A 25064-nucleotide genomic window follows, 5' to 3' on the forward strand; every position below is an offset into this window, starting at 1 on the left:
ATTGATAAGGAAATGTCATAAGAAAAATTTAGATAGAATATTTTATGAGAAATTGAAGAATTGAAAACAATATTGGGAATTCTGATATTGACATTTTGGGTAATGTGGTGATTCCCGAAAAACGCATTCAAGGACCTAGTTAATGAAATTAATTATAATGGGAACTATTTGGGGAATACATGTGACATATTAGGGTATTAATCAAGGTATTATATCCTCCTAATCACCCATTAAGTCAAGCTTAAACATAGATACTTCCAGCAACATTCTGCAGCAGACCCACCTTGGGAAATGACCAAATTGACCCCCCCTAAAAATGAGAAATTACAAAACTACCTACACCCAACCTTTCTATAAATACAGATCAACCTCTCATAGTTTTCTCCACCCCAGAAGAGTCCGGAAACCCTCTGCCCAGAGCTCTTCCCTCCTCTCCTTCTGTCTCGCCAGTTCTGGCGTGTTCCAGGTGAGGATTCACCTCCAATTTTCGTCCCTTTTCCTTCTGAATTTTTGCATGAAACTTTAGAAAATTGTTCTTTACCTATTTTTTCAGATTGGGTAAGCAATCGTTTGTGGAAAAACCAAGGAAAACCAAGCCAACCGAAGCCAAACCCACCAGCTAAGGTAAATCTGCTAGGGCTGTAACTTGGGTTGAATTAGTACCTTATTCTTGGGATTTTTCTTGTCAAATTCTTATATTATGTTGGTATTGAACTAGGGAAAGTGTTAGGGAAGAAATCTCTGATTCGTGAGTTCATAGTTGAGGAGATATCACCCCACAATTAAGGTACACAAAACAACCATCATAAGCTTCTTTTTAAAAGCTATGCTATTTGATATTTATGAATGAATTTTCGGTGAAACGAATTGTGTGAATTACATGTTGTTCTTGGTGATGAAATATACTTGGTTTCCTGTTTATTAAGTGGTTTTAGTTGCTGGTCAAGTCATGATTTGTAGGTAGTCCAGCAGAATCTGTCGAAACGAACCGTAGTTTCAATTGCAAAGTCTCTTTGTGTGATTTTCTTTTATAAACTAAATCAGTTGATTCACAGAAATTTTGGTGTGGAACCTTTGTAGTCAAGAAATTCATGTATTGACCTGTTTCCTTAGGGTTTAATTAGTTTTGAATAGAAAGGATTTAAATTTACACGAAAACCTCGAAAATTGCTCGTTTTCGCTTAAACTAAAAATCTTAAATTTCAAGCTCTTGTTTCGAAAAGAATTTGTGAATGTTGACAGGAATTATTTGAGAACGAGATTTCAATGAAATATTCACTAACATTATTGACTTTCTATCAATCAAACAAAAATTCGAAACCAAGTATTTAAGCGGTTATTTCAAACTAGATTTTCTAAAAGCACAATTTGAAAGGAGTTATTTTTCCCTTTTCCTTATGAATCACCATGTGTGTTTTTAAATTCGTTAATACCAGACTTGGTTGGAATTGATTTAAAATAAAGGTGTGAAATCTTAGTGAATGTGTTTCAAAGTGTGTGTGAACATTTAGGATCTTGAAGCAAATGAATTCTTTTCAAATACGTTTTGACGGGGAGAGGATTGTGTGTAAATGTGTATGTGTAAATGTACATCTGTACATTTGTGTGGGGACATGTCCTAAAAGTCTTGAAAGCATGTGTCAAAAAGGTAGGGTGACGACCCTCAAACTACTAGAGACTGTGGTCAATCGACCCCTCTCTATTGTGTGCTCCTCCCCCGCTCACAAAAGTTTTAACTATAAATTTTAAAATGTTTGTGAAAGCAAGTTTGAATTTGCGTGCGATAAGATTTCCTTTGAAATTTTTGGTTGAAAAATAAGGTATTGTGAAAATAAGTTCGTACAAAAATTTGGTTATTCAAATATTTGTTCTATATAATCAACCTCATAGCATGTATGTGAATGATGGGAATTTGTGTACCAGCTTTTGCTGATCGTTAATTTTGTTTTGAATCTGTCCTGGTAAGGGCAGACTCTTCTCCGTTGCAGGAAAAATCTTAGAAGGTAGCTTGTCGTGTTCTTTGGGTGAATATTATGTTCCTTAGATGAAGTTTTCTTTTATTACGGCGAGGACGCGTTCACTTTTGCTATAGACAAGTAAATTATGTTAATATGTAAATTAATTTTGGTTTTGCATAACTCTGTAATATGTAATAAGGGCACTAGAAAACTAATAAAACTTTTGAACTGTGTTGTTTTGTTTAAGATGCTAATGTGACCACTAATCGTCCACCTAAGGGAAGATTAGTGAGTCAGTAATGGTGCACTAATCAGCTGGCTTAGCTTCCGCTTAGAACCTAATTGTGCCGTAAATAGCAGCTGATTATGTGGACTGTTACAGATGCTCTTTAGCTCGTCCTTGTCAATGGTTAACTCCAAAGGAATGTTGCTTGATCCTTTTCTAGTGTTTATGCGTGTAGCATCAATATTTAGCATATCTTTATTTCCTTGAATCAAGAACTATTCCTATGTATTTTTTCAAGTACCATAAGTTTTTCTTGATTTCAATCTACTTGATCTTTACTTAGATCAATAGAGATTGGTATATGTTCGTTATGCCTAAAGCCATACGATACATTTTGGCGATCCTTATATTATATCATACATGATAAATTCTTTTGCAGAAATTTCCAATTGAGTTCTATTCATGTAACTTAATTTAGCTAATCTAATTTCAGTAGATACTAAATCCAGCTAAATTCTATGACATATAATATAGGTTAAGAATCTCATTTATACTCTTTGATGTTTAACTTAGTTAATGCTTATACATAGTTCAAACATTCATTACTTAGATTTATTCATATGGGTCGAATATCTCAAATGGAGTCTTTCGTGTTTGATTTAGTAAATTCCATTACTTAATCTAAAAGGATGTCATAAGATCTTTGTAAATAGATCTTAATACCCAATATGTACTAAGTTTCGCCTTGGTCCATCATTGATGAATAATTTCAAATCTAAGTCATTAGCATTTGAATGTTATTTCACAATAGAGAGATATGTGTGTGATACACATAGAACCAATTAAGTTTTATGTACTCCCACTAAACTTCTTATATATCTATAAGAATCATGTTTATTTTATGAAACTAAAATACTTATTAGCTTCACTAAAATACAATTCCAATTCCAATTGCTTGCTTAAATCTGTACTTAGATTTCATAAGCTAGCTTTCCTTTTCAAGTATTTATTTGAATCCACAAATACTATGACACACCATGTACATAGTTTATTCCAACATTTGATTGAGGAATACATTTTGTCATCCAATTTCCATAGTACCAATATGCAATCATTGATTGATTTATAGACTTGAGCATTACGATTATGCATGAGGTTTCAACACAATCCATGCCATGAATTTGCTTGTAACCTTTTAGCAACTAATCTAGCTTTGTGTGTGAACACAGTTCCATGTTTGATGGTTTTTATCCTTAAAACAAACTTGCAACCAATAGGTGTGAAACTATTCTTGGAAATCAACAAAAATTCAATTTTGTCATCAAAACATTGAGTATGTTTTATGGCCTCTAACCATTTAAAACTTTGAGTCTATATATGGCCTCTAACCATTTTAGGGAATATGGGTTTCGTCATAGCTTTCTTACAAGTCACAAACTCATTAATCTACATGATAATAGTTTGACTGCAAGTTGTAGGTTTCTTCACTATCTAATAGAAGAATCTCATAGTTTCATTGACCTGAACTCTATGTTTCTTCACTATCTAATAGAAGAATCTCATAGTTTCAATGACTTGAACTTTATGCCTACTTGGGTATAGACATCAAACAATAGAATATCAACAGGCACTTTGAGAGTCCTTTAAATGTTTTGTTCTCCTTGAAGCACTTGTAAAGTCTTCTAAGAGATGTCTATTCTTTAAAGCCACTTCTAAAGTCCTTAAAGAACATGTGTTCGGATTTTCTAAAGAACTTCGAAAAGCCTCCGGAATGTCTGTTTATGTTTGTTGTTCGCCTCGAAGACTTTCGAGGTCTATTTTCTCCCAATTGTCATTTTGGAAACGAATCTCCAAAAGGACATTATTTCGAGCAAACAAACATTATGTTCTCAAAAATTCATGGTAGAAACAATACCCTTGTGTCTCATTTGAATAAATCACAATGAAACATATATCTAGTCTTGGGCCTTAGTTTGTTGAATAACAAACACTAAGCTCCCACAGATTTTAGCAACTTTTTAGATATATTATATATTATTGAAAAGATATTCTGAAATTACTTTTCAATAGCTTTGACGAATTTGGTTTAGTTTGGTGGTAGTTGAGCATTTTGTTTTAGAAATTATAGGAAAAGTCTTTATGATTCATCATTGATCGAATCAAGTACTAATTGACTTCGATCATTCCAACGTAGATATGCCATTTCTTATGGAGCTAGATCGTGAAATTACAAAACACAATCATTGATGATCATTTTTGGTCTTAAGGTAATCATCATCATGATCTAACCTAGATCTTTATGATTTCTTGCCAAGTGCTGATTTTATACTTCTAAATCTTTGAACTAGCCAAACAGATTCAAACTTATATCACTCAAATCCAGGTGATATAATAAAGTCATAAAATATTTCTTTAGCTTTGAACTCTATTGTCTAGGCGTTCTAACAATAGTTCATATCTTTTGTTACTTTCAACAAGTAAGACTAACTTGTCTTGAATTGATCTAGAAATGAATCAACTTTCAAAAGTCCATCAAAATAGAGCTTGAGAATGTTAACTTGTTGACATGGTCTAAGAAACAATGCTAAAGGGTTAGTGGAACTCAAATCAAGGGATTGATTTGAAACTAGTAAAGTTCTTCTTGTTAAAGAGTTGTTTGTTTTAATCAAGCATATTGACTCAACCCGTAAATGACAATTTCATTCAAATAAACAAACAAACATTGTTTTTGTTTTTCTCGAATGTGAGTCTTTCTGTGTTTGAAAACAGAAAATTAGGTATGCTGATTATGGAACAAAATAGCCATTAAGTTCCAGCCTTTGAAAGGACTTAAAACAAACTAGATGACCCTACAACTAATGTAGCATTGTCATGCTTCATTTCCCACTTGTAGGCCATTAGTGTAGCCTAGCTTCCATTGTTTGAGTTATTACCGAAGTAAGAACCTCAAGCGGTATATGATACCAAGGAAGTTTGATTTCTAGGTCACTTCTCTTTAAACATAAACTTTTAGGTAGAAACGGAATCGTAAATTTCTTTCAGTTGTTCCTTGTTTTCCTATTTCTTGTACCCTTTCTTATAGTCTTAAGAATTGACTTCTCTAGTGTTGACTTTTATACTTTGTTAGACATGTCCAATGTCACTCTAACAAGGTCCTAACCATTTAATTTATGTTGAATATTTTTTTTCAACTAGATGATCTTACCAGAAGCTTCTAAAGTTCTCTAAGCATCGATCTATTCGAATGTCTAGGGACTAGACTCATTCGAGAATTAAATGTATAAAAGATATTAGGTTGTTAACCATTGGTAAAGCTGAGCGTTTAAACTCAATGCTTTATGATCTCAAAACTACATTGTATTTTGAATTCACAAGCACCAATCGGTTTGCCATTCGACTTTGATACTCGAAAACAACCATAAAAAGTCACTAAAAGAAACGTACATTTTAAATCGCTCATTCTCTCATTTCCGTGAATCGTACTTGGATTCACTACCAATCGAGGAAATTTACTGTTACCTTTCTAAAAGGATTTACTGCAGTGCAATATGTTTAATTATAAACAATAATTAAAACATACATTGAAGCAGGGAAAGTCTAAACATTTATCATGAGTAATAACTTGAAAATAAAAGCAATCATGCAATTTAAACAAGTTATTGGCATTTTATTCGAATTTATTGTTCTGGCAGGTGTGAATAAAATGAATCCAAGATCCTAAAATCATCGAAGAATTAAGCACATTATGTATTTAGACTCAATTCTAAAATATTTTAGGTAAGCAAATCCTTTGCTAATAGTCTAGAAACTACTCCTGGTTGATAGGCATGTCTAAGAACTTATTAGGTAAACCTATCCCGTTTGCCACGACATAAAAGGACTCCTTACTTATATCGTTGAGTTTTACCAAAACTAACATGTACTCACAATTATTTGTGTACCTTACCCCTTTAGGATCAATAAGTAACACCTCGCTATGGCGGAAAACTATTACTAAAATTGATGTAAAGGTTATCCAAGTAAGTGTTATTTTGTCATGGCACCTTTTAACTCAATTTTTTTTAAAGTTTGGAACTTAAGGCTCTTACTATGTTGGTTAGATTTTAAGTGAACTAAAATCCTTAATCATGCAACATAATCAAGCCACAATCTCATGCATAATTAAGATATATTTAAAGCAATAAATAACTTAAAGCATGCATAGGATATAAATGTGATCTAGTATGGCCCGACTTCATCTTGAAGCTTGAACTTCAAACTCCGTCTTGAAAATGGATTGGAAATTCCGTCTTGAATTTCACCATGGGAAGCGCCATTTTCTTCAAATAGGATATGCTATAATTGAACTAATTACAACTATTTGATGGTACGCAGACCATATTTAAATTAAAACTTTGGTGCATTAGACCAATTTTACATTCAAATTAATGGTACGCAGACCATATTTTCTATCCTATTTGGGCCATACTAGTCATTTTCCATAACCTGCAAAACAGTACATTTACAATATACCATTCACCCATTTATTTATCAATGAATGGCCCACATAGCTGGTTAGTAGAACATATTATGCATCACATAAATATTTGCAGCAATTAATCAAGGCTTCCAATAATCTACCAATTATTCAATCCTTATTAATTCTAATCGAGTTGTTTTAACCTTAAAGGAATGTAGACCTAATCAAGAGTTTATGACTAAAACGCTCCCACTGAAACCAATAAATTTACATGCTTTACTAATTTTAAACATAAAATTGTATTTCCTAGTCTAACTGGAAACATAGAAATTTAATTAAAATTTAAAGCTCATATGAATAATTATTTGAATCCTTTAATTTATTTTCAGTTTATTAAATTAATTAATTTAAATTTAATCAAGGTTTTAGTTTTAGTGAAATAATTAGTATAAATAAAATTTATAATAATTAAATTATTCAAAATTAAATTCCGAGAAAAAATTAAATTACGAATTATAAATTTAATTAAAATCGTTTTCCAACTAAAAATCAAAATTAAATTCAAAGCGTATCAATCGGGTCAAGACGAGGCCATGGGCTTGCGCCCATGCCCCGTTGAGTCCACGAGGCAGCATCGCCCCACAGGAGTGATCGCACAGCAAGGCAAGAGAGCAGCCACGCGCAAACGCAACAAGCCACGCTTGCGCGCAACAGCATGCTCGCTATGTCGTAGCGCAGCAGCTGCTTGGCGAGGCAGCGCTCGCTGTGGGCGAGCCATCCCTCATTGGGCGAGGCATCCCTCGCTGCGCGCGCGCGCCTGCCTGCTCGCTTGTGCCTTGCCTCTCGCCCATCCGCCCATGCCTCATCGCAGCAGTCGACGCGAGGCAGGGCTACTGCCTTGTGCTCGCTTGCCACTTGCTTGCTCGTTGCATACGTACCGCATGGGCGACGAGCTCCCTTGCTCATCGTTGCATGCCCGCACTATACAACACCCCTTAAGGGTAACACTTAGCGTCCATTGCTTTGTGCGTGCAAGATTCATGAGCGGATTACATAAAAATCAAAACTTTTTAATTTAAATTTATAGACGAATTAATAAATCATATTAATTTCATAAATTTAGGGCGAAAAATCGAAAATTTATTATTCAAATTAATTTCCGATCAAGTTTATTTTCATGGATTCAAATCTAGATCATAAAATTTTAAAATTTACCAAATTTAACAAATTTTATGGTGGTTTTTAATCATGGATTCCTAATTAAATTGTCAATTAATTATGAAAAACAAATCAAATTCTAAATTATTCGAATTTTAACAAATTAATTACAATTACAAATTAGGTTGTATAATTAACAAGCTTAGGCACTAAATTTGTTAAACATATACATTAGGTCAATCATAGATTCAAGATTTACAAACAAGAATCGCAAATATTTAATTTAACATCTTAAAAATTACAAATTTTGCGTTCGAAAAACTAAAACCTCCGAAAAGTCATAGTTAGGCTTCGAATTCGAATTTGGGAATTAAAAACTAAAACCTCCGAAAGGTCATATATTGCTCATCCAGACTCATTTTGGGCCTATAATAGCTTGTTGGAAAGCTACGAGTTCCTACTTTCTGACCCAATTGCAATCATTGGATTATCATTTGTAGGACTTGAGATATGACCTAAATAGTGAACCACTTGCAGTTTTAGAAAACGACTCATAACCTTTTCGCTACAAATCAGAATCGAGCTTATGATGTATGGATGGAAAGCTTACTTAAAGGGTTATCCAACCATGAAAGATTCAATGGATAATAAAAAAACTAATGGATGGAATGAAACTCAATTTTGGTTAAATCGGGCTTATCTGAAGCTTGATCGAGACAACTTCAAGGCTTAGTCGTTGGACTAGGCCCGAAGGAATGATTTGAAAACGTATATAAAATGCATAATGATTAATGAAGATGTGAAATGACGTTTTTTCCCTTTTGTGAGCGAACCCATATGATTAAAGTCGGACCAAGTAATCAACCTTGAATTAAGTCCGATCATATGATACTTTGGGGAGACACTTTTTAGGTGTCTACAAATACCTTTATTCTGAATTTGCAAATTTCCACTTGACTCAAATTCATAAATTAGTTTGTTAAGATAAATATGTGTGATTTCTGCTAATTAATTCTCAATTACTTAAGAACTTTCCATTGCAATTCAATGTTGTTATTCGATTTTCTTTGCCGAGAGGAGAGATAATTCCATTGAAGTTTGATGAAGGAGATGGTGTGGGCTGAAGAGTGAAGGTGAGGCGCAAGCTAAATGTTGGTGGAAGGGAATTGCAGTTTTCCCTGTATTGTTTGGCACGCGTGGGCTTTGGGTCCACGATAAATTTGTTGTGGATCAAGTCCCCACAAGAATTTTCCACCTTAGGATGTTAGGATTAGTTAAGTGATATTAATAGATGCAATTTTGAAATTTGCCCAAAATTATGAAATAGGATTCAGAATCCATGTAATAGAAAATCTTTGATACTTCCCCTTTCGCTGAACCTGCTGCTATTGACTCGCGTCTTTCTCTGTTGTCATGTATTATGCTGCCAGAATCAGACTCCGGAAACAAGAGAACAGTTTTCCTATCATTTGTGCTTTAGACAATTTCTTTGAACCATCATACTTCACTATACGTTGAACTATCCTTGGCCAGGACAGTTTTCAGTTTTCAGTTTTCAGTTTTCAGCAACACAAATTGCGGTGATTTAGTGCCAATCCAGCAGGGAACACTACCTCTCAATAGGGTTTCACCAATCTTCCTACGCAGAAATATTGTGGTACAATATCGAAGAATCATGAATTTTAAAGCATCACAAATAGCACAAGTGCACTAACGAATACAAAGTATTAAGGTCAAAAAATCGGTATGAATTATGTGGAGTAACTCCAAGTTTACAATGACTAAATATGACCCAAGGTGTACTCACTTCCTGAGTTCCACATACATCACTTTACAGAAGTTTTGATACATCAATAATGTATTAAAGAATGCATTTGTTTGAATTTCCTACATCTTAATTGATGATTTTTTTACAACAATTGCAACGCTGCAACATTTGAACCATAATCAGATAATCATTAACATACCTGTTCAATTAGTTTCCATTGTTTTATCACAGGTCAGAAACTTGCATCCTCCGTTGTTGGCCGTCTCAAGAAGTACCGCAGACTATTTGCAATAACCTAAGCCATTGCAACTAATCAGACTAGTGTCTCGATCAAAACGTCATAAGCCTTACTGAAAATTCTAATGCCTTTTACTAAAGTTTTACCTGCTGGAGAGGCTTTATTAGGGCTTTACCCCGATAACTGACATGAAATTTGGCCTTTGCAAGTAAGCCCTGAATATTCATGGAAAGACTTGATTAAGTGACCAAAAGAGAACAAATATACAGCAAATGGAGGAACCAAGGCGTAAACATTGTAAATTTAATTAATTACGGAAAAAGACAGATAATACTTAGTTAAAGGTTTACTTTTGGACTGCTCCAAAATACCCTATTTAGTGGCTATTACAAGTTACAACACTTTTTTCTTTCAGCATAAAAATAAAAAATACTCAATTAGCACACAAATATCAACACTTTCTTCTTTCAGCATAAAAATAAAAAATACTTATTTAGCACACAAATATGCAGATGTCCAACAAGGGACATTTATTCTCAACTCCATATATTTACAGAAATTAAAAGGGGATAAAGGAGGGAACAAAAAAAGAAAGTCGAAGTTTCACCTCAGTGTCAAATTCTCCAGATTCAACAAAAATGTTAATATCAGCTATTGTTCGCACTAGATCCACCAACAATCCAGGATGATCAACGGTTTCAACATAAAGCAAGCTGCAAGATGCACATTATTCTGTTAAACAAACACCTTTTCAGGGAAAATCTCAGGTGATCTGCTGTGCTTAATCTTTTACTTGAAAGATCTGTAGCTTAGGGTCTTAGGCACACACATAAACATAGTAGACTAAATGCTGTATTGTTGTTATCCCCAAATCAATGAGGTGTTCCCTTTATTTAAAGGGGTAAGGAGGGATCACACAAAGGAAGAGGGATAAGGTAAGTAAAATCCACCCCTTAACTTCGGTGGAACCAAATCCTCATCATTTGGTAATGAAACTGGACAAGGAGGCAATGCTGCTAAGCCCAACTCTCATTAATGGTATCTTCAATAAAACATCAACAGATATTCACTACTCTACTATACAGCAACAACGAATAATCATCACAGCCTTAATCCAAAAGAATGAGGCTGGCTAAACAAAAATGGATGTCATCCCCGTGAGTCGCTCATGTTAATAGGTATTCAAAGTCCATTGCTATAAGCAACTATGCAAACAATGATGACATTTTCTTTTAACAACACTGTATGTTTCAGAATTCAGGTATGCAATATTAAGAATACAAAGGTAGAATAATAAACGTTGAGCAATGGTTCTTGCTGAAATCCAAACGTTGAACAATCATTCGAGAATCAATCATTTATGATCGGGAGTTTGGAAAGTATGAATCTACTATGTACATTGCATTTTAGAGTTTAAAACTGTAAAAAAAAAAAAAATTAAAAAAAAAAAAAGAAGGGAAATGTGAGGAATCCAAAAGCATTTTATGACACTACAAGAGGGTAAAATTTTGTGGGAATCCAACTCTAGATTTTGATCTAAGACCTCAGATTTTTTGGCAGGTCTCCTTACTTTTACACAGTTTTGAACCTCAAAAGTAATGAAAGTAGTGGAACACTATTAAAAATCACTTGTAAGCCTTTTGGTTAATACAACATCTAATAGATACCTTAGTTTCTGTGGTCATGCTAGAAAAAATTTCAACAATGTCTTCCACTACACAAGTTTAATTCATCAAACTATGGCAGAGATCCACTTTTTGGTAAACTTAATCAATTAAAATCAATTTAGTATAACACAAATAATAGACATGCAGGGCATTTCATTACCTGCGGTTTGGACCGTCATCAACAATACTTATGTGTGTTGCTATATCCACATCAACCTGACCAATTTAAAGTTAGTTGAGAGATCAGAGAAAAAGAAGAAATTTATATCATTCAAAATAGCAACTGAGGCATCACTCGGGTCACAAACTAGTTAGCCATTAAACCAAAGATTTACTTTTTTCTGCAATGTCTCTCTTGGGATCTTTAGGAAAAAACTTGGCAAACTAAAGCATACATATAGTCAAACAACTTAGCAAACATGTAACTCTGATGAATAAAAAATAAAATAAAGTCAACACTATCAGCTGACAAAGAAGCAATGAGAGATAATTGTCTACTCCATTTAAAATGAATATACCATCCTCTTCAATGAAAACAAACTGTGTCTTACTTTTCTATGATACCCTGCAGGCCTACACTAGTTTAAATTTCAAAGGATGCTTCACTAATGTGACTGTTCTCTCATTGATTCAGTTTTTCCAGAAAATACCTTTCAGTTTGTCGAACGAGAAAATGAAAATGAAGATAGGGAAAATGAAGATAGGAAAGATCAAGAGGAACAAGGAAAGGAAAAGGAGTGTGTTTGCGTGACAAGATGTCAAGATCCATTAGGTAATAGTAATTGTCATATACTACAGGAACACTGCAAAAACCCAAGACAGAATTCATAAGAGAACATTAAGCATTAAGATTATTAGCAGAGGTGTAACCTCTTGTTTTGGAGGGGTGATTCCAAAAGTTGCTCCCATCGCCAATTGCTCACTTGACTCCTAAAAGACAAGAGCGCAATAGAGAAATGTACGATAGTTATTTTTCCTCTGATGTCACAATGTATCGAGCACTAGAGAAAAGTTAGGTGTCGGTAAATACCGGATGATATTGAAGCAAGTTGTTAATAATAGTTAAGCGAATTGACTCCAGCAACTCTGGATCGTCAACCTTTCGTCCACTTTCACTACAAGAAATTCCCAAAAATATATTAATGGAGATGCAGTTCACCACACACAAAAAATATAAAAAATAATAGAGCAAAACTTTAATCAATCTGAAACATGAAAAGAAGATTTAACAACAACAAAATAATGCAGAATTATAACATAAAATAAAACTCATTCCAAAACACGAGAGCAGAAGTTAAGGTACAACCGTACAAGTACTGGGTAAAACACCTAACAGCTTGCAAAAGCTCATATCTGGAATCAATCTCAGTTCTAATCCTAATATACCGTTTAAGGAGATACAAAGGAGCAAAAGAGTAATTCACAGAAGCTATTAAGTATTGACACTTAACACTGAAATGATGGCATACATAAACAAACAATTCGTAATAAAAATTGAAAAACATAAGGATAGAGAAGATGAAGCATATGAAGACCTTTTACCATCGGCATTGAGCGTTCAACAAAAACAGAAATAACACTGAAAATTACGATGAGTGACGTGTAACATAAAACTTAAAAAAAACAAAGAAGTAGAATCCTACAACAGCACCAGACATACGCTTTAGTGATGGCAAAGGTGTTGTGCTTCCCAGATGAATCCAGAAAGACATTTGCCTTCACCACATTGAGCCCGAGATTTTTCAGTGCACTCATCTGGAAACCAGATTGTAAGGGGTCACATGATAGTCACATGAGTACCATAGCAGAGAAATCACACTAGTCCATATATACAAATAAGTAAAAAAAACAAAACAATCAAAATCAGATATATGCATATTGTGTGTGTGTGCGTATGTGAGTATAACAAAAAGCAATATGAGTACTTGGTATCATACAGTATCAAGAAGAGCACCCAAACGATCACCAAAGGTTATCTCCACAATAGTGGCATTAGGATCCGAATCCTGATCAATTATAACTTTTGGGGTAGGAACATCTTCCGTGTCGCGGTAGCTTCCATCCTGACACCACCAAAAGAATCAATCAAACCTGAAATTCAGCTATCTTAATTTTTAAAAATTCAACCAAAACCCATAAATCGAGTAAATACCTCCACAGCAGTAGTCAAGGATGATTGTGGACTAACAGTGATTGGCGCTGTCAATACTGGGAATCTGTTGCAAAGAATACTACTTTCAATTCTATGCTAAACAACATAATTAACAATACCCAAATACCCAATTAAATGTTTTAAGTTTTAAGTATGAAAATAATTTTTTCATTAATGGCAAAAATTATGCTACAGTATCTACAACAACAAGTCAACAACCCCTCAAAAAATTCTACTACAACATTATGCTGAAACCCATATTCATCACAAAAACAACGAAGAACATAATTAACAATGCTTAATTAAAGTAATTAACTAAGAAGATATTAAAAGTTCGGTCGTGGATGTCAACTAGTTTAAATGATTAAAGTGTTGGTGACAATAAACCAATGATCAAAGATTGAATCTCGTCTACATCATTACATTTAACACTCACTCTACAGCCAAACAAGAGAGAGAGAAACATACTTTTGCCGGGGGGAAATGTAGAGCCTCCGAGAAGAGAAACCAAACACGGCCTTAGAAGAGAAAGGGATTTCAGTACTTCTACAAAGAGTATGAGCTCTTGATAAGCTTCCAGAAGCCATGGCAACAGCCATATTTGCTAAAATCGATGAAATTGAACAACTAAAATGAAGAGAAAACTTAAAACCAAGATCTGCAAAAGAAATTGGTGAGAATAAAAGAGGGGAGAATTCTAGAGGAACACGGGAAAGTGATAAAGAAGGAAGAAATGGACGAAACTGAATTCGTGGGGGCGAATGAAAGAAGAATATGTAGTGCAGTTGGATGATGTTACTATTGGATTATCCGCCATGGGTGCGTGTAGGAGAGAGAACCAAGAAAGAGACTTTTTGTGTGACAACAAAAATTGGACATTTTTTTCCTAAAAAAAAATATAATAAAAACAAATAAAAACAAATGGACTTCTTTTACCTTTTCTTTTTTTTAAAAAAAACAAACTATTATAGGAAGTACTAAAAGTTGTATTTTACCATACAAAAATTACTCCTCGGTCCTTTTTTAAATGACATAATTTTTAAACACGTTTGTAAGTATGATTTCAAACATTAATATCTTCAATTTATGGGGGAAAAAGTTATAAAAAGTTGATATTTAAAAAATATTTATTGAGACGAATCTAATAAGATCTCACATGACTATGTTTTTTTCTTAAGTATCTCTATTCATAAGAGACCTCATGAGGTTGTTAACGTAAATAAACTTTTGGTATCCTCTATAGAAAAGACTAAAGCACCTCTTTTAACCACAAGTTATATTAACATTGATTATTAAATACAATAGAAAGACAAAAAGAAAAATTAGTCTGCATACCAATTTTATTACTAATAAGAACAACACAATTTTTAGCTTTTTATATAATCTCGCATGCATTGCGTGTATAAAATACTAGTAAATCACAAAAGAAAGTTAAATGAGCTTGTGTGGATAGTGTACAAAACTCAATTGTGTCATATAAATAAAAACAGATGAAGTATTGTCTCCACTTAACGGATTTCATCCTAAAATTCGTTATGAACCCAAATCATCATTTACCCTCTCTTTTCCACGATTTTCCTTCTTCCTCTGCTCTTTCACTTTCTTTAACCTCATTTCACACAGAAAAATCAATCTCCCTCCTTTTCTTTAATTTCTTTGCATTCGTAGCTTCTATTAATGAGTTTTTTTTGTCAATAATCCTTTTCAGTGATAATTACTATATAAACGAAAGACTATATTTTCCTTTATATGATTTGAAACAAAGTAGCCAGCTTAATTAATAAGGAAATAAAAACTAAGTTAGTCTCTGACATATGACTAACCTAACTCATCCTTCTGGATTATTGTGGAGAACAAATCGTTACAAGAGTTAAACCAATAAATCATAGAAGGATGATTATGACCGTAACTTTTCCATAAAATTCGTCGTCTGATTTGCCTCCCGAAAACAGTGGTGAAAAGAGACCGACTCGAAAATTGAAAGATCTTTCTCCACATCAGCAATAATGTTAAAGATCGTCCAAGAGATCTTCGATTGTCGCTTGATAACGTTGATGGTGCAAATTTTGTTGCCTTCAACAATGAGGTCCCCGAGAACAATGGCTCCTTGATACCTTCTCGAAGCGCCAAAAAGTATCCTAACAAGATTCTCGGGTTGGATCCAATGAATTTGGCGTCTGGAAGATTAAGGGTAACGAAATGATTTCTAATAACAGACCTTAGGGTTGAGTTCCCATTTGAGAGAAGGGAACCATCAAAATTTAGCTTAAATTAGCTAGGGGAAGGAGGGGATTGCCAATAAATTTATTTGTTTGAGAAACTCTTGTCTTTTAAGCTAGACTTTGACGGGGAGATAGTTGGCCCAGGTTTTCTAAATCCAAAATTTTTGTGAATGGCCAATCTTTATAAAACTTTTTTAATTAACTCCACTCCTTGAATAAGAGTAACACTTTCATTCCTAAAAGTAGTATTATTATGGATAAATCATACAGTCCACCACACAAAGGATATTTTGGCAAGAGAATTTAACCCTAATGCATCTTTACAATGGTCTAAATTAGAAACTAGGTCCATGGAATGATCTAAAGGTAATGGCTTTGGCCATTTATCTTCTTCCTTTAAAATGGCAAAGAGGTCTATGGTGAAAGGACATGAAAACAAAAAAAATGAGAAGTATCTTTTCGATGATGGTTATAAAGGGGGCATTCAAGATGGACAAAATATAACTTTTATTCAAGCGTTCTTTTGAAGTAAGTCCATCATTGCAAATTTTCCACAAAAAGTTTTTAATTCTTGGAGGAATATCGAGATTCCAGATCCATGTATAACTAACTTTTGGAGGAATCAAAAGTCATAATCCTTGTGCTAACCAAGCTTCTGATTTTGTAGAAAATATACCATTAGGGATGAGACCCCCAAAAAATTTGTCGATGTCATTACTAGAAATTGGAATTGAAATGGTTGCTTCTAATAAATGGGAAGGAATTAACTCTTGAAGTTTAGGAATATCCCATTGTTTTTCCATTGTAATAAAGTCGCTAACTTTGATTAGATACGCATGATAAGGAATTGGAATTAGATTTATAATGCGGAAGGATTAACCTAATTGTCATGTCAAAATATAAATTTTTGCCCCATTGTCCACTTGTCATCTAAGTCCTTTTCGAAATAAAGGACGAATTTTCATCAAATTTTTCCATTGCCACGAGACATAGTCCGAAGGAACATACTCGAAAGTACTTTTATCTTTCAAGTATTTCTTGGTTACTAGTTGCACCAATGATTTTACGGTTCAGTTAAGATTCTTCATAAAGGTTTCATTTGCATTACTATATTGTTTGCTTCCGATTTCAAAATTCAAGCCCCCCGTGGAATTTTGGTTTACAAATGTGATCTCAACCTATTAAATTGGGAGATTTACTAGTTGAATCTTTTTCCAAAAGAAATTGTTTATTTGAGTAGGAATAGAGAAGCTTTGCATTTGAAAGTTAGCCTTAATAACTAAAGTTGATTGTATTAGCACTAACTTCTCTGCTTGGAATGGTGAATTTTCCTTCCACTTAGAAAGTTTTGAATCTATTTTTTGAGTATTATCAGCAAAAATCTCCTTAGTTACTCTTTTATCTATTATGGGGCATCCTAATATTTCCTAGTGAATTAGATTGCTCAATGTTGAGAATAGCTTTGAATTCCTGAATTTGGTTATCATTAATTCTCTTTGTGCATTGGAAAGCTGATTTATGGTAGTTTACTAATTAAACAGACATTGAGCATTATTTATTGAAAATTTTGTCTTATGAGTAAGAAAACTTCCGCTGAGACTTCTGCAAAAATGTGATTTGTAAATAGTGCAAACAACATATTATTTTCGTAATTAAATATGTAAGAAAAGGGAAAAAAAACCAATAATGCAATGCCCGAGTCATTACATGTATAATTATAATAATTCCTTTTTGCAAAAAATTAAAATAAGCATGATTAACTCCTACTTTTATAAAAAAAAAAAAAAAAAAAAAAAAAAAAAACAAATAATAATAAACTAATCTTATATGCACGCAATGCGTGGAGGAGTAAATAAAAAGAAAAATCACGCTATTATATCTAATGAACACAATAAACATGTAAGAAAAATTGTTCACAAATTTGTTCTTAAGAAAACAATTATAACCTTTGCTTGATATTTTTGATTGTAATCCGTTAATATTAAGCAATAATTTTGATTGGGATTTTTTTTGGTGATGGCCGGGGAATTTTTGGTGTGTGATTGGAAGTAAGATTATTTTAATTATTCTTGAACAACATTTTCGTATTTGATGTTGCCATATGCGTCCACTTTTGGATGCAAATTAATGGAGGTTATAACAAAGGAAATGTTGACTTTTTGATTGAATTTGCATAATTATATATCCCTTAGTTTAAGTACTACTAGTCTTATATGGACGCGATTCGTGAGATTAACACACAAACTAAAAATTGTGTTATTACTACTAATTACCACAAAAATACGGAAGAAAATTGTTCACAAATTTTGATCACCTAAAGAACAAATTTCGTATGTAGCATATAAATGAAACCCTATTGAAACCTTTTAATGAAGTGTTCAACATGAGGCAGGAGAATAGTACATTGTATGCCCTCACCCTACCAAAAAATTAAAATGAAAACAAACAGTAAAAAAAAGTTAAGATATAGAAAAATAACTAAATTTGACTGAAATATAAAACATTTGTTTAACATCTAAAAAAACATTTACCAAATTTGCTTAGTTCTTCCTCAATTAGTGTAATTGAAAGTATCATAATTACGAATCAATCGAGCTCGTAAATCATGTGGTTGTACACCGCTAGAGAATAAATGCATAAAGGTTGGATAATGGTACTTCGTCATCCTGTAAAAGTATTTTATAACAAAAGTATAATTAATAACATAAAATGACACAATACATGAACACTTATACCACGTAAAAATAAGTTATGTAACTGAATAAATTTAATTTACAGTGATAGAAATTAATAACTCTCAGGTCACAATTCGCATACAACATCATTGAAAAGTATTTTAAAATAAAATTATTGAAGTACTTAGAAACACGACTAACATTGTCGTAACGAAATATTTATTGAAATACAATTACATTTATAACAAAGTTGGGAACTAAAAAACTTTATCCTAATCATAAGACCCAAGCAAAGGATTCTCTCGAAGGAAGGTCTAAGGTCGTAACTCATTTAATGTAAGTTATTCAAAAGTTAAAGCCCACTAAGAGACCCTTAATCCCTAGTCTTATTGAAACATCATTCACACTCACTCTTCTCTCTTTCTAATAACAACAACATCCTCAATAAAGAAGAAGCAACTTTGAGCAAAAAGTGGCGACAACAAAAGACTTCATATAATTGTATATCTTCATTTTCTTTCCTAAAAAATCCCGCCTCTCTCTCCTCCCCGTATGACCCGACTCTCTCTCCTTTTATAGTTCTCTCTCTGTTGAGTTCTCTATTTCTTGTCGAAGCGCCAATGATTAGAACCGGCCACCAAGCACATATGTATTCCTCCTCGACAATGATGTGGAGTTTTGGAGAGGAACACGATATTAGGTTTGTTTGATTTACTCTGTTTTCTTTGGATTGTTTAGACTTATATCACTGTTATTTGTGGCAATTATATAATACCCGGATTTTAAGCAGCTTCTAATCTCATGTTAAGCATATTTACCGTCTTGAAATCGTCTTCAAATTTTCTTTTAAATCTAACTTGAGACTATGGTTTTGGAATCACATTAATTTGATAAGTAAATTTGAAATTTTTGTGATCTCTTGAATTATTCCTCTAATTCAAATTAACTCTTGAATTTTTACTGCAAGGAGAATTTTGGAAACTAATTCGTTTAAAGATTTGATATTTTGTTATGTTAAAAATAATATGTTTAAATTCAAGGATTAACTATGAAATTTAGATTTCTATGTTAAATCGAATTAGTGAAAATATATTTAACTTTGTAAATTTATTTTCCTTAACAATTCATCAAATTAATAGAATGAGGGCAATTATTTTGGGAGAGTTGTCTAGAGAAATCTCCTCTTATTTTACTCACACACTCACGCATCTCACTCTCTCCCCGAGTTCTCTCCTCCCTCTCCTCGGTTCACCGCCCTTCCTCTCCAATTCAACTCTCTCTCTCTTCTCTGTATCGTCGTTTCCGAAACTCCCCTGGATGGCCGCCGATTAGGTGGTTAGTTAAAGATCTAACTTGTGGGTTTCTTAAAGTATATTAAGAATTTATAATGAAAACTATGAGGAGGAACTTTTTGAGAATTGGAGAAAAGAGTTTAAGGTGATTGTGGGATTTATTGGTTGATTCTCGGCGTATGTGAAAATTAGAAATTAATTATCGATGTATGTGGAAAGATGGTAAATTTTCCTCATCTTTATTGTGACTGTTCAGGGACTCTCGGCCACCATAAAAGCTAGAGTTAGGGGGTGTGCACACTAGAGGTTATTGAAATTAGTTGGCCAACAAAGACTGAATGTACCGTTAGGGGCTCCCAAGTACATCTCAAATAGACTAATAGGTTCTCCTTGGTCTATCTTTTCTAGATTGTTAGGGACTCGGAATCTACATAGAATAGAGAATTACGGGAATTTGGGATATAAGAGATAATGTTTATACGATTAGAGAAGAGCCCAAATAGAAAACCATTAGTAAATCTCAATTACTCGCTTAATACTAACATAACTCAGTCGTTTTATATTTTGTTATTCAAAGTTATTTGGGAATGATGTCTTGAATTTCGTGTGTACTCTTTATTGGTGTATTATTTTAGGTTACTTAAAAGTTTACATGAGTTTTCTCAAGACTCGATTAAGGTAGGGTTATGGTACTCAGCTTTTGTTGACACGTGCATTTCCTGTTTGTTATTTTGTTGTTCTCACATCTGGGATTGAACCTGCGACGACCCGTTTTATTATGGTGAGCAGATGACTATTATGTCCACAGGTGTTGTTGATTTCATAAGTTACTTCGAATGAGGACGACAATAATAGAAGTAAATGTTACAAAATGAGTTTTCAATCGTAAATTCTTAATAGAAAATTTAATTTATAAGTTTTATATAATTGTCAAGTTTTAATTGAGTTAACATAAAAGGGTTGTAATCTTGATTTTATTTTATTGATCTTGAGATTTTGTAGCTTGTATTTGCCACTAGTTAATGCGGCGGTAATACTCCGATTATTTATTATTGCTTCCGTTTATGTTTAAAATTACACAGGTTAAAATTCCCATTTTGGATGAATGTTGGTGTTGTTGAATTTATTTCAGGTTTTTTTAAAAAATAATCTCAAATCTGGGTTTGTTCGATTTTTGAAACTCTGCTGGATTTTGTACTCAAATTAATATTTTATTATTCTAAGTGATATTTTAATAGGGTCTAGAATCGGGGTGTTACAAATTATCAATCACATAATGTTAGAATATATGGCAATGTATTCTCATTTATTACAAATAATATCTTTGATTGTGATTGATTGCCTTTGATTGTAATTGATTATATATTGTTAGTCAAAGTAGCCTAATTTAGGTAGAATGATTGGCGTAATTTAGTGAAGCATAATAATCGTCACGATACGCTCATTGTACAATGTATATATGACATATTCAGGAAATAATTCTTCTGGTATAGCATTTTGGCAATTATCACAAATTTCGGGATATTTATTTGATAATTTTTGTTTCTTTTGACTTTTATAAAGAGATTTGTAATCGGAATATTTTACAAAAGTTTGTATGATGCTTCCTTGAAAAAATTGAGAGATATTACAGTCGTGATTGTATCTGTCAGCCTGTCATTACCTATTTGTAACGGAATATTGCTAGCGCTGTTGACCTTTTTTCCTGTAAAATTGTATAATTGCACAATTGCTTTTTTATGCGTTGGACTTTCATAATTAGTGATTAGCATTAAATAGTCTGAATTTTAAATTAATTAAAATTTATAAAACAATCAGTTTTTTATAGGAAATATCAATGGGTATAATGGACTATTCTATAAGGAAATACCAAAAAGTGCAATTACTAAATTGACCTTAGGTGTTCCCTTATAGAATAGAGATTCGATCCTTAAATATGATTTGCAATTTTTTTAGTATAATCACCTTCCTTATTTGCAGTTCCTTGTTTTACCGTCTTTCACATTCTAAGTAATCTCCTTTTCGATTTCTTCCGCAATTAAACACTCGTTGCATTTTACAATAAACAAAAGCCTAATAGAACTATTCTTAAGCGGAACACCAAAATTATGTCATTTACTGTAATGAATAATAATGACATCAGGAATTCCGTTATAGTGTAGAGATAATTGTTCTTTATGTTATAATCACTTATCATATGTCATTTGCAAAAGATGACGTAGAATATGACATAGCCTAATGAATTAGTGTTTGAGTCATGAGATTATGAGTTTGAACCTTTTTTAAACTATATATATTTCTAATTTTTGAAACATATGTGGATGACATGGAACGACAAGCGTCGAATAGAAGGGGGAGAATGTCATGTGGCAATGTATAATGAATATTTTAGTCCCACTTGAAAGTCAACAAGTTGTTTAGCTCGTGAGGTGTGCGGGCTTCTTTTATTAATTAAAAAGCTAGTCATTTTTTATGTAATAAAGGGGAAGAAGAATGAAAAATAAAATATTGAAGCAACGGCAGAGAATCATGGAGTTTCATACAAGTTGTTAAATTGAAATTGGAATGTTAAACTAATAGAAGTGAATGAAAAGACATGATAGTTTTATTAATATGAACACGGGGGAAAAAGAAAAGGTAAACCGATTTTTTTTTTAAATAAGGGAAAAAAAATTAGAAATATAAGAAGATGAGGACAGTGAAGGAAATATGTCCTTCACCCAAGGTGCATTAGTCTAATACCAAGGTTCAGATTAATTACGAACAATTAATTTAGTGAGATCAAGTGATCGGGACAGCTGGCTGGAGCAATGCTTCCGATCAGTGAGTTCTAATCTATATTAGGCTCACACCTTACTCTTGACTGAACCTATAATGTCACACCATTGGCATGTAAAAGATCACCGGATTAAATGAATCGGAAATTCATTTAGTAGCTTTTCGGGAATTAGTTCAGAAAAACATAAATATACGATATGACGTTGGATTGGAATCGTATATTGTATTGCGTATATTCGTAAGCTAGGCGAAACGAATAATCGTATATGCACGACATTGAATCGTCAAAGGACTATACGATAAATAATCGCCGGAAGGCATTAGACGCAAATACGAGAAGACAACATTGTCGGCCCAACGAGCCAAGCGCGCAAGCACGCAAGGCCCGTCGAGGCGCAACAACGTGTCAGCGTCAAGCAAGGCCCATGCACTCGGCTGGGAGCATGCGGGGACAAGCAGCAGCAACAGCGCACACGGCAAGGCCCATGGCCCAGCTCGTGTGGTTGTGTGCTCGTGGGCTTGTGCGAGTAATGCTGGCCGGTTCTTGCCTTTGTGGCTTGGCCGGTTGGTTTTATAACCTTAGGGTTATAACAACAATCCACCCTTATGTTTTTCCACACACTTTTTCCTAATCAGTTTTAACCTAAACAAAAGAGAAAACCTAAAGTCTCTTTGTGCCTCCGTTACAAACTGTTCTTCCCAAAAGCAAATATCTTGAGTGACTTCTATGCCATCGATCTCAAGACAGATCTGAACGTGTCGGTGAACTAAGTAAAGGAACGACATTTGGAGTTCTTGTTCGTGTTCTTGATACGTTGAATCTAGGGAAAACACGCTACAAACGTAAGTCTGCTTGATCTGTACTTTATACATGATTCCTGGCTTTGGGGTTGTTCCGTTATTATGTTATGTATTTAACTGTAAATCCCTACAGTGGTATCATGAGAAACTTGTATTTAAAGTAAATATTGGCATGTTATTATGTTTGTGATTATTTTCGAATTTTTCTGATTTTTTTCGTGAATTCTTCGAATTTTTCTGGATTATTGGATAAGTCGTAGAAAGTATCTGAATTCGTAAAATGTCAGAAATTCGATTTTTCTGACCCTAATCTGATTGAAAACGGCGTTTTAAGATCAAATCCTGTGAACAGAATCTCAAAAACAGACCCCAAAGTGCGATCTTTTGGGCGTTTTTGTTAATTAATGAATTAAATCGTTAAATTTGGAAACTTTTTCAATTAATTTCTTGACCTAATGAACTCGGAATTAATTGAAATTTTGCCCTACTGTTCTTAGGTATATTATGGAATTATGGTAATCTTTTCATCCATGAATATTAAGTATAAACCATAATTTTATTTTACCTAATTTAATGAATTTTAGATCGTAAATCTATTTTGTTAATTATTTAGATCTGAAAATTTATTTAGGTGAGAAGGAGAATATGATTTCATGTTTAAATGAAAAATTTTAAAAAATCATGGATTAAAATTTTGATTGGATTCGTTAATTTTAATCATCACCTAAACCAATCGAAAAAAATCTAATTTTTTGAATGTTTAGAACGATTTAAAGCTTTAGATTTGATTATCAAAATAATTCAAATTTTTGTTGATGTTGCATCGTACGTTAAATTTGAATTTTTCAGTTAGCCAAGATTTATAAATTTTTCAAATTGGATTGTTTGAAATTTGATAAAATCACCCACTTTATTATTTTTCGTAATATGAACGATTAATTTTGTAAAAATTATAAAAAATAATGTCATGCAAATAATGTTTCGTGATTTTTTTTTATTTTTTTTATGGTTGGCTCGTAAGGCACGAGCCAAAAGGCACGGAACATAGGGGTGTGCGGCATGTGCGGTTAGTCGTAGCGCGTGCACGATGCACTCCGTGGCTTGGCGCAGCGACGCGAGGCAAGCGTGCCAACGCGTGCTGGCCGAGGTAAGCAAGCAGGCAGCAGCAGTAGCTCGAGTGCTGCGTGGCTGTGCGCTGCGCTGTGCGAGGAGAGGGGCAACGATGCTCCTTGTCTTCGTGTGGCACGCAATGCACAAGGCTTCGATGGGTTGGGCGCAAGCCTAGCCATGTTGCACATTTATGTTATTTTCTTCGTTTTAAGTCAAGGACTAATTTTGGGCTTTGGGCTTAATTTTGCATGAAGGGGCTAACAGTGAACTTTTTATTTATTTTATTTTATTTGACTTGGGTCGGGCCGTAAGTTTAAATATTTAAAATTAAATATCCTAATTAAATATTGTTTTAAGTGGGAGCCGTTTAAATGAAATTATTTAAAATAATTAATTCTAATTATTTTTCGTAGGGCACCATTATTTTAATTAAATTATATTTTGATTAGAATAATTTTAAGGATTAATAATTCGGAATTGATTAATCTTTTAGGACGCGTTTTACGTGAACGTGATTTTTAAATAAATCATGTAAATACTTGCATATTTATTTGGGCCAT

The 25064-nt window shown here is 33.3% G+C and overlaps 1 protein-coding gene and 1 long non-coding RNA gene across 2 annotated transcripts; one reads left to right on the top strand and one right to left on the bottom strand.

Moving 5' to 3' along the window:
* Window positions 1–386: 386 nt before the first annotated feature.
* LOC110785204 (uncharacterized) lies at window positions 387–2395 on the top strand. The gene is made up of 4 exons (XR_002532532.2): window positions 387–466; window positions 554–624; window positions 719–787; window positions 1972–2395. It is a non-coding gene; the product is annotated as an uncharacterized lncRNA (long non-coding RNA).
* Window positions 2396–9528: 7133 nt separating this feature from the next.
* Window positions 9529–14455, bottom strand: LOC110785211 (ACT domain-containing protein ACR11). Its single transcript, XM_021989645.2, has 10 exons — window positions 14095–14455; window positions 13627–13690; window positions 13412–13537; window positions 13135–13229; window positions 12505–12589; window positions 12345–12404; window positions 11635–11690; window positions 10415–10520; window positions 9954–10022; window positions 9529–9864 (listed from the first exon to the last, which is right to left on the bottom strand). Exons 1-10 carry the CDS (start codon window positions 14223–14225, stop codon window positions 9802–9804), a joined length of 855 nt encoding a protein of 284 aa, XP_021845337.1. The 5' UTR covers window positions 14226–14455; the 3' UTR covers window positions 9529–9801.
* Between the last annotated feature and the right edge of the window lie 10609 nt (window positions 14456–25064).

Source organism: Spinacia oleracea, chromosome 2 (genome assembly GCF_020520425.1).
Source record: "Spinacia oleracea cultivar Varoflay chromosome 2, BTI_SOV_V1, whole genome shotgun sequence".
Lineage (NCBI taxonomy): Eukaryota > Viridiplantae > Streptophyta > Magnoliopsida > Caryophyllales > Amaranthaceae > Spinacia > Spinacia oleracea.